Source organism: Myxocyprinus asiaticus, chromosome 29, assembly GCF_019703515.2.
Source record: "Myxocyprinus asiaticus isolate MX2 ecotype Aquarium Trade chromosome 29, UBuf_Myxa_2, whole genome shotgun sequence".
NCBI classification, from domain to species: domain Eukaryota; kingdom Metazoa; phylum Chordata; class Actinopteri; order Cypriniformes; family Catostomidae; genus Myxocyprinus; species Myxocyprinus asiaticus.
Window position 1 is genome coordinate 36167150 of NC_059372.1, and position 11557 is coordinate 36178706.

Sequence of the window (11557 nt, forward strand, 5' to 3'; positions counted from 1 at the left end):
TCTTTCTCCCATAATCTCTTGAGAGAAGATGAAGCTCCATCCCCCAGACTCTGAATTAACAGGGAGTAATACACTGATGCCTCATGACCTTTTCCAAAGATTGTTTCACTTTTAATTGACAAAATCACAATTCCAGTGGGTCAGAAGTTTACATACACTAAGTTAACTGTGCCTTTCAGCAGCTTGGAAAATTCCAGAAAATTATGTCAAGCCTTTAGGCAATTAGCCAATTTGCTTCTGATAGGCTAATTGGAGTCAACTGGATGTGTACCTGTGGATGTATTTTAAGGCCAACTTTCAAACACAGTGCCTCTTTGCTTGACATCATGGGAAAATCAAAAGAAATCAGCCAAGACCTCAGAAAAAATAATTGTGGATCACCACAAGTCTGGTTCATCCTTGGGAGCAATTTCCAAATGCCTGAAGGTACCACGTTCATCTATACAAACAGTAGTATGCAAGTATAAACACCATGGGACCACGCAGCCATCATACCGCTCAGGAAGGAGACACATTCTGTCTCCAAGAGATGAACATAGTTTGGGCGAAAAGTGCAAATCAATCCCAGAACAATAGCAAAGTACCTTGTGAAGATGCTGGAGGAAACAGGTAGGTAAGTATCTATATCCACAGTAAAACGAGTCCTAAATCAACATAAACTGAAAGGCTGCTCAGCAAGGAAGAAGCCACTGCTCCAAAACCACCATAAAAAAGCCAGACTACAATTTGCAAGTGCACATGGGGACAAAGATCTTACTTTTTGGTGCAATGTCCTCTGGTCTGATGAAACAAATATTGAACTGTTCGGCCATAATGACCATCGTTATGTTTGGAGGAAAAAGGGTGAGGCTTGCAAGCCGAAGAACACCATCCCAATCGCGAAGCATGGGGGTAGCAGCATCATGTTGTGGGGGAGCTTTGCTGCAGAGGGGACAGGTGCACCTCACAAAATAAATGGCATCATAAGGAAGGAAAACTATGTGGATATACTGAAGCAACATCTCAAGACTTCAGCCAGGAAGTTAAAGCTTGGTCACAAATGGGTCTTCCAAATGGACAATGACCCCAAGCATACCTCCAAAATTGTGGCAAAATGACTTACGGACAACAAGGTCAAGGTATTGGAGTGGCCATCACAAAGCCCTGACCTCAATCCGCTAGAAAATGTGTGGGCAGAACTGAAAAAGGTTGTGCGAGCAAGGAGTCCTACAAACCTGACTCAGTTACACCAGTTCTGTCTGGAGGAATGGGCCAAAATTCCAGCAACTTATTGTGAGAAGCTTGTGGAAGGCTACCCAAAGCATTTGGCCAAAGTTAAACAATTTAAAGGCAATGCTACCAAATACTAACAAAGTGTATGTAAACTTCTGACCCACTGGGAATGTGAAATAAGGTGAAATAAATAATTCTCTCTACTATTATTCTGACATTTCACATTCTTAAAATAAAGTAGTGATCCTAACTGACCTAAGACAGGGAAAGTTTTCTACGATTAAATGTCAGAAATTGTGAAAAAATGAGCTTAAATGTATTTGGCTAAAGTGTATGTGAACTTCTGACTTCAACTGTACGATTAACTACCTTATCTTCTGCTGCGTTAAAATTGGATGTTGCTTCTGTTATAATGCATTATACTCTAAAGTATAACTATGGGGAAGTCTTATAAAGTGTTGTAACTGTAGTTATAATTATTTGAGAAGTTATAACTTATTATAAGGTGCATTATGAGACATTATGAATGCAGTATAATGCATTACAATGCATTACAAATATGGGCTTCACAGAAGTATTGTTTCATTTTGGTAAGTGTTACCAAAGTTTCTTTAGCTAATTAACAATTTTCTTTCTTTCTCTCTGTGCAGAGAACAACAGTGCTGATCAGAAGCAGGCCTGTAAGAAACACGAGTTGTATGTTAGTTTTCGGGACCTTGGATGGCAGGTGTGACACTTTTCTCCCCTTGACCTTTATCTCCATCTTTAGACCTATTCTTTCTCATCCTTGTCTGCTTCTACTGTCATTTCCCCATTTTCCTTCAAGTACTATCACCTTCAGGCCAGAAACGTAATCTACGCTAGACGTGAATGCTTGGCTAAGGCATTGTAAGTGTGCAATCTCACTGTACATACTAAACGATCTTGCATCTGCAGAGATAAAGTGGCCTGAAGTCATTAGTTTTCAATGAGTTGTTAATTTTCATTGGCATGAGCAACAGTGACCGTTGGTGATATGATAAATTTGAGCAGAGCACTTTATAGCATTGCGATGGCACCACTACCACTGGGAGTGCAGACAGCGATCCGCCACCTGAGGCAGTTGGATAATGTGCTTAAATAGGAACGCCTATTAGCAACCAACAGCGCAGTCACTTTGAACACTCTTTTACTATGTAACAAACCTCAGTATTCAAGGGGTTGATAGAGTTACCATCAAACGTCTGTCCAATTAGACCATGTGTTATTCAGACAGCTTACTATAAACTGTTTAACAATCTGTAACTTGCTCAGCAAGATTCTCTTCAAACTGTTGCCCCACCATGGCAGTAGTTGAATTGAAACAGAAAATTGACTATAGAATAAGATCCACCATAGCACCCTCTGTGGCCATTAGCTGCTCTAGATGGTTGATCAGATGGACTACCAGCTGCCCTGCTTACAGAACCAGCTAAAACCAGCTAATACCAGCTAATTTGGTTGGCTGGTTATGCTGGTCACCCAGCATGGTCAGTTGACTGGTTTTAGAGAGGTTTGACCTTTAAGCTGGTCAGGCTGGAGGACCAGTTAGCCTTTCCGCTAAAACCAGTTGAGCACCAGCTTGGCCAGGCTTGTGAACCATCTTAAACCAGCTATAACTAGCCACCCATCTTTGTTTTTTGTTTTTGTTTGTTTGTTTGTTTGTTTTTTCCCAGAAGGGTGGTGAAAATAGTTTCAAACTGCCAGACCATCCTGGTCAAACTGGTTAGAGCATCTTGGACCAGAAACAAACCTGATACCATGCTTTAAAAGCCAGCTTCACCACTCTAAGCTGATATTACATGGTTTGTCTTGCTGGGTTATTTTCTTCTCCTTTTCTTCTTCATACCTTATTCCCTCTCATTCTTTCCTTCCTCTCTTTATCCTTCTCTCAGAGCATTCTGCTCTCTCTCTCACCATGTTTATGGCTAAAACTAACTTATGACTCTTTCTAGCTCAAGCTTCATCCAAATGAGTTGTTCAGTCCATTAGGTTGCATTACCTCAGAGTGCAAGCCACAGCAGTCAGTCAGAGATAGCAGAGCCTAGTTTCTGTTTACACATGGATAGTCTTGCCACCTGCAGCATATCTGCCTCTCCTACTGGATCACAGCACATAAACACTCACTCAGAAAAGCTTTATATTCCCCCCAAATTCCCTTCTGAACCATAACATTTTACACATACTTTAACACGAGTGCGGAATAGGATTGAGGTTTATTGTGACCTTTTTGTTTACAGTCTGAGTGATATGTGAGATGGGTCAGACATGTAGAATGCATCATGAAAATGAAGACCATCTGGTTGGGAAAGATCTAGCTCAGGGTTTATGACTGAAAATTAATGTTGATTTCCAGCTGGGCTGTTTTGACAAGCTAACAGATTTTTGCTTCGTCCATCTTTCAGGATTGGATTATAGCTCCTGAAGGTTATGCTGCATATTACTGTATGGGAGAATGTGCCTTTCCTCTTAATTCCTATATGAATGCAACAAACCATGCCATTGTACAGACACTGGTAAGCCGGTCACCACTTTTGGAATGTATACTTGATGTTTATACTATACGTCTAACCAGGGTAAAAAAATAAAAATGTTTTGCCACACCTGTCAGTGGTGGGTGAATTGAGAAAATTTAACAGCCTTTATATTTCTTATATTACAAAATGCACTGTATGTAAATAAATAAATAAAGACATTTTCAATATCAAAATACATAAATACATTTTAGATATGGGCTTGCAACTATTTTATTTATTTATGTTTTTTGCTGTATTTTTTATTTATTTACTTTTTAAAATTTTATAAATATTTTCAAAATATCAGGAAATCAGGAACTAATATATTCAAAATAAATGTAAAATATAATATAATATAATATAATATAATATATATATATATATATATATATATATATATATATATATATATATATATATTGCAAAATTTTACTTCTATATTATGCATTTATTTTATGTATTCATATATTTTCGGCATTTTTCTCCCCAATTTTGACTGCCCAGTTCCCAATGCGCTCTAGGTCCTCGTGGTGGCGTAGTGACTCGCCTCAATCCGGGTGGTGGAGGATTAATCTCAGTTGCCTCCGCGTCTGAGACCGTCAATCCGTGCATTTTATCACGTGGCTTGTTGAGCGCGTTACCGCGGAGACATAGCGCATGTGGAGGATTTACGCTATTCTCCACGGCATCCACGCACAACTCACCACATGCCCCACCGAGAGTGAACCACATTATAGCGACCACGAGGAGGTTACCCCATGTGACTTTACCCTCCCTAGCAACCGGGGCAATTTGGTTACTTAGGAGACCTGGCTGGAGTCACTCAGCAGGCCCTGGATTCGAACTCGCGACTCCAGGGGTGGTAGTCAGCATCAATACTCGCTGAGCTACCCAGGCCCCGGCATTTTATTATTTTAAAATAACAACATATATGGGATTATGACAAAATAGCAAAGCACTTTTATGATGACTATTTTTTTCTTGGCCTCCTTACTGTATGCTTGTATGTGTTGTTTTGTATGCGTATAAAGGTAAAAAAACAAAAAAAAAACAATTACATTTGAATTTTCCTCAGGTTCACTTCATCAACCCAGAGACGGTTCCAAAACCATGCTGCGCTCCTACACAACTCCACGCCATCTCTGTCCTGTATTTCGACGACAGTTCCAATGTTATCCTGAAAAAATATCGCAACATGGTAGTCAGAGCATGCGGCTGCCACTAGAGACCCGTCATACACTCTCACTCTCACTCTCACACACATACACACATTCATACTCTGCCTCTCACACCGTGTCCAAACCAGACATGATGCGTTAAAGTGACAACCGAGTAAAGGTTTTTCCTTCCATGTTAATCTGAGTTTTGGCCCTAACCAGCCATGAGCGTGAAAAGCGACAAATGACAGGAAATTAGTTTATGGCTTGGTTTCTATTGCTATGGTATTGGGCTGGGTAGCCCCGCCAATTGTGAACTCTCATTAGTCCAAAATCCTGCTTCTCATAACAGTATATTAAACATCAATTATGTTCTGATTGGCTGCAATTGTGCCACGTTGTGCAGCAGTTGAGTTATGTGTTCAGACAAATTGCTTTTCAATTGCATTGCATCACATCTGGTTTGGACATCATGTCAAACACACACATATGGAAAAACATTAACACACATAATACACACAGTGACACATTTGACCGCTCCTCATTAACTTACAAAAAGGAGCACTCAAAAGTCCCCTTATACCCTCTACATAAGTATATCTCAGGCAATTGGCCGATTCCAGGATTCGTTTTACCATGGATAATTAGTATTGGCTCTTTGGAATGGGCAAAATGGTCTTATATGGACAATTAATATTTTGAATATGGCAAAACATGTGAAATTATATGTCCAAAAAGTTTCTGTCCAACTTGTCTCTTACACAAACATATGTATGCACACATATACATGCTCACATGTACACACTTCTATATGATACTTGTGCTTTCTACTGTGTAAATAGTTTTTCAATGAAAGAAACAAAAAGGTGTATTTATTTTCCTTGTCTTCCAACATGGAGTAAAATAATAATAATAATAATAAAATAAATAATACTTGTCTTTTGGTCTGTTTTTTTTTTATTTATTTTTTTATGTGTGTATTTGATGCTTTCTGGTCCACACTTATTCAAATGTTATTGAATGTTGAGAATGGTTCCTTTTTCCATGTCATAACATTCCTAAATATCGTTTTATTTGTTTGAAAGGTTGGCTCACCTGCCATTGTGGCTAGTAGTGTTCTAAGGTCAATAGCCACTCAACATTTTCACTAGACAAATTTCCCCACCTCACAGACACAGAGAGTGTAACTGCATGCATTTGTTTGGACATTTTATTTGAATGAGAATGATATGAGTTAAGCAGGACACAAGCCTAATGATTTAAGTCATCTCTTAGAATATCTAGAGGCAAACATGACCTGTTAAAGGTGCAATATGTAACATTTTTCAAGTAATATTCGCCTGTGTGAATGGCTTGTAACGCAACTTAAAAAATGAGCCCTTCCCGGACTTCCTAGGTTGCCTATTAAAGCCTGTAGATTGATTTTCATGCGAAGGGAGCGGGTCACTTTTGCCAGGAAAATTCAAAGTATGTGACGTTTATGCACGCTCCCGAGAGACTTGCCTCAGTAATAGCTTCTCTTCCACTATTCAACAGCGTCAACAGACAGTCTGCAACACTAGGTAACGTTATCTTAGAGATGGAATCCAGCAAACATCCGGCTCCCAGCACAACACAGACTCCTCCACAAACTCAGCGTAAGCCAAAAAAAAACAAAAAAAAAACATGTATCTACTGAATCCCGTCTGGCTAAGCAGGAACGTGATCGTGGTCGAGCGAAAACTAGAGTGAACATCGGCAGGGCATTTGATTCCTGGAGGGACCTTCGTTTGGTTTTGGGGATCAAAACTGACCCTGAATTGGCATTCTTCTTATTGGACAGGTAAGCTTACATTACTGCAAAGCATGTGAAATAAAGTGCCATAAGGACTGATCTGTGTAATTTTGGCTAACTTCATCTTGCCTGCTAACGCTGACGAATTGCAAGCTATCTTGCTTCGTAACTTTCAAATAATTTCAACGATCTTCTCTTTATACTAAATGTCAGGTTAATGTAAATGTTAATCTGTAATTATTCAGCAAGGTAAACTACAATAACACATGAAATGAATGCTACACAATGTTCAAGATTATGCAAAAAGCTCCATTCATTAGTATAACGCAACTTGGTTATATAGAAAATATATACATTCTACTATTATAAAACAATAGCACATCGATATATCAAAATGGGAGTTGTGATGGAAGCACATCAATACTGAATTGTGTCAACATATTTATAATGTACAGTCTATTTTATAAACAGCTACTGTCATCATCCACCAAATTTAGCTAACAGCTATTGATAAAGCTGGCTAGCTAGCTAACGCTGACATAGGCTATCGTATAAATGCAGTCTATGTATCATGCAAAGAAAAGTGATTAATTCAATCTAGAGTCTCACATAGTAAGACCTATATCCACACTTTGTTTTAGCCCTGTTCCAGCACTGGGGAGTCAAATATAATATGCAGTCTCGAAGTTTCTAGTAAAAACAATCATAACTGTGTAATTTTAATTCATCTGTCAGCATGATGCTGGTGAATCACGTTCAGTCTCTTTGTTTTGGTCGATGCTCGCGTCCCTATGGAGTGTGTGCGTGCGATCAAGAGCAACAGGTAGCTGGCTGTAGTTCACTTAACGGCCACAGGTGTCATTAATAACAAGGGTTTCTGAATCTTACATACTGCACCTTTAACTGCAGGTGGACAGGACAAGAGGAAAACATTGTCAATAATATGTCCATTGGTCTATGAAAGTCCAGATTTTAACCCCTTTAACCATTCTAAAATGTACTTGCCTTTATGGAAGCTAACTGTTGTTCTTCCATTTTTTTAACAGTGGCATTTGTAATGATAAAGCCATTGCCACAGGTAAGACCATGGATACAGAAAGTCTTCCTAAAAAATCAACAATAATATTTTATTACTAAAAGAGCCTAAACGTGTTTAGAAACCTTTAACTACAACTTTCACAGTAAATAATTCCATGGAGTACAAAATGGATAATAAAATGGAGATGTTAAGTAGATTAAACTCAGTAACTATGTACTTTCATTGCATCTTTTCGCATTCAGGGAAGAAAGTCCTAAGGGGTTGGATCGAGATAAAGGTGACTGAATGATAACAGAAGTCGTATAGATTCACCCTAATCGATTTAATATGCACCTATACCAGTTAACAGTTAGTGTTACTTCTGTAAAACATTTTAGTTTGGATGATGAGGTGTATTTAAAAAAAAAAAACTTGTAATCGATGTTGATGCAGGGTGCACTGTTATCTCTTTCAGGGCTGTCTAGCAGTTTGAGAGGTTCGACTTCCTCCATATTGAGCTTTTTACTAGAAGTTAGAACGTTCTTTGTAGAATTTGGGTCACATAAGTTTTGTGGTCTCCGCCAGCCGCCGTGATATCAAAGCCCGACTGAATAACGCAAGTTTCGCTCTGTGCTGTCCCAGACTTTATCTCTGGAGCACGCTGATGTGTGCTGCAGCAGGTCGATCGAAACCAAGCTCATTCTCCCCGCTGAGATGCGCGTCAGATATGAGAAGTGTATTTACTGCACAGACATCATGATGGCGCCACGGATGGCCGCCTCGGTGTGGAGCGCTTCTATTGTTTTGTTATTTTTGTTTGTTTGTCTTGTGTTTAGTAATCTTTTTTCATTCAGTTTTACCAGAGATGAACTGCTGAACATTCGACAGCATACACCAGTCAATCTTTTCACAGATTTTGAATATTTGTACGTTTTGTTTGACATTCTAGTCGGAGGCGCGGCTGTGTTGTTTAAACACGCTATGAGACGCAGGCGAGGGAGACCAGCAGGCATACTGGTCAGGCTCCGTCGGCGCGGCTTTTGGACAATGCTGCCGAGCATTCATCTAGCAAATCTCCGCTCTCTCCCTAACAAAACGGATGAACTACATCTCCTCACCTGCACAAACAAGGACTTTTCAAACTCTGCTGCCTTGTGCTTCACAGAAACCTGGCTGAGTGAAGCCATTCCGGACAGCACGTTACATCTGCCGGGCTTTCAGCTGTTTAGAGCAGATCGCATCGCGGAGTTAACGGGGAAAACAAGAGGCGGTGGAACATGCTTTTACATCAATGAAAGTTGGTGTACAGATGTAACAACATTAAAGAGGATGTGCTGTCCTACTTTGGAAGTGTTCTTTATTAACTGTAAGCCTTTCTACTCGCCGCGGGAGTTTTCCTTGTTTATTCTGGTGAGTGTTTACATCGTGCCAAACGCGTGTTTGAACACAGCGCTGCAACAGCTGACTGATCAAATCACAGACACAGAACAACAAAACCCGGACTCAGTTATTATTATTTTTGGGGATTTTAACAAAGCAAACCTCACATGTGAACTGCCCAAATACAAACAGCACATCACATGCCCAACCAGAGACAGAAATATACTGGATCACTGCTACATAACAATAACGGATGCATATCGCTCGGTTCCTAGAGCAACTTTGGGGCTATCTGATCACTGTCTGGTTCATCTTCTTCCAACCTATAGACAGAAATTAAAATCTGCTAAGCCTGTATTAAGGACTGTAAAGAGATGGACCAACGAAGCAGAGCTGGCAATACAAGCCTGATTTGACTGCACTGATTGGGGTGTTTTTGAGGCAGCAGACACCAATCTGGACGAGCTCACAGATACTGTTACATCATATATCAGTTTTTGTGAGGATATGTGCATTCCTACTAGGACTTATTTAACATTTAACAATGTGTAACCATGTGTAAAGGAGGAGGCGAGAAGCAGCTTTCCTTGTTTAGGTAAGGATTTATTTTCTGCGTCTGTAGCACAATTACAGTCTCACAGTCTTTGCGTTATCCACTAAGTTAATCTCCAATCACACACCGCTACACAAAATAAACTCTCATCATTTATAATAATAACACTCTTTGTTTCATTCCCGTCTGTGGTGCCCAGGCTCTCTGTCTTCTATTTGCGGTGTGTCTCTATTTATGTCGCTCTCCCTGTGCTCACTGAAATTAGAGACAGGTGTTAGACATAATTTAACTCAGGTGTAAGCGCCCTTACCGCTTTCTCTCTCTCCGGAGAGATGCTTGACCACCCCCCGCTGCCGCATATCCCCACCGCCCGACTCAGGCCGGGGCGGCATCCGGCCTGCCTACCACTCCCCCCCATTCCTGGAAAGGAAGTCGGCGACAGCCATCTGCACCCCTGGTCTGTGGACCACCTTGAACTTAAATGGCTGAAGAGCCAGATACCAACGGGTAATCCGGGCATTAGTATCTTTCATGCGGTGGAGCCACTGGAGTGGGGCGTGATCCGAGCAGAGGGTGAAGGCCCACCCCAGCAGGTAGTATCGGAGAGTGAGGACCGCCCACTTGATGGCAAGACACTCCTTTTCCACGGTGCTGTACTTAGTTTCCCTTAACGAGAGCTTACGGCTAATGTACAGCACCGGGCGCTCCTCCCCCTCCACCAACTGCAAGAGTACGGCCCCCAGCCCCCTGTCTGAAGCATCTGTCTGTAAAACAAAAGGGAGAGAGAAGTCAGGTGAATGTAAAAGCGGCCCCCCGCAAAGTGCGGCTTTAACTTGCGTGAACGTCCGCTGACACTGCTCCGTCCATTGGACCGGGTCTGGAGCTGGTGACGTCCGAATAATTGGGTATGAACCTTCTATAATAGCCAGCCAGCCCCAAGAACTGTCTCACCCCCTTTTTGGTCTTGGGTCTCGGGCAGGTCGCAATCGCCGCTGTCTTGTCAATTTGGGGATGCACCTGCCCGTGGCCCAAGTGGAACCCCAGATACCGTACCTCCACCCGCCCAATCACACACTTCTTCGGGTTCGCTGTGAGTCCCGCTCGGCGCAGCGATCTCAGAACCGCCCTCAGATGTTGCATGTGCCGCTGCCAATCATTGCTGTAAATGATGATATCATCTAAATAGGCAGCGGCGTAGGCTGAATGCGGTCTGAGGATTCGGTCCATGAGACGCTGAAACGTAGCCGGGGCCCCAAACAAACCGAACGGAAGTGTCACAAATTGGTGTAATCCAAACGGTGTGGAGAAGGCGGGTTTCTCATGGGAAATTGGTGTCAAGGGGATCTGCCAATAACCCTTTGTCAAATCCAATGTCGAGTAAAATCGAGCAGTGCCCAACCGATCGAGCAACTCATCAACGCGAGGCATTGGATGTGCATCAAATTTAGACACCGCGTTGACTTTCCTATAATCCACACAGAATCGTACAGACCCGTCACTCTTAGGCACTAGAACAACTGGGCTGGACCAATCGCTGTGGGATTCTTCTATTACCCACATATCGAGCATCGCATCCAATTCTTCCCGAACGATTTTCTTCTTGTGTTCGGGTAATCGATAGGGGTGGCTACATACTACGACCCCCGGCTCGGTCTCGATGTGGTGATAGATGAGGTTTGTACGCCCCGGTAGAGGGGAGAACACATCCGCAAACTCCTGTTTGTTGAGTTGACTCGGTGAGAGGTAGTCTCCGCAAATGACCGGGTTGAACTGTTTATGTTTTGAACTCACCTCCGGTCAGAGCTCCGCCTTCTCGGGAACTACCGTAGCCAGCGTCACGGGAACCGCCTCCCTCCACAATTTCAGGAGATTGAGGTGGTATATTTGATGTGCGCCCCCTCTATCGGTTCATTTAACCTCATAATTGAG

At 41.8% G+C, this 11557-nt stretch overlaps 1 protein-coding gene across 1 annotated transcript in view; it reads left to right on the forward strand.

Annotated features, from left to right (window-relative positions):
• LOC127419962 (bone morphogenetic protein 7-like) overlaps nucleotides 1-5840 on the forward strand; it is an 84183-nt gene extending 78343 nt beyond the window's left edge. The window contains exons 5-7 of the mRNA XM_051661824.1: nucleotides 1863-1939; nucleotides 3636-3746; nucleotides 4822-5840. Coding sequence (XP_051517784.1) covers nucleotides 1863-1939; nucleotides 3636-3746; nucleotides 4822-4971 — 338 coding nt within the window. The 3' untranslated portion in view covers nucleotides 4972-5840. The remainder of the gene's footprint in view (nucleotides 1-1862; nucleotides 1940-3635; nucleotides 3747-4821) is intronic.
• Nucleotides 5841-11557: the final 5717 nt, after the last annotated feature.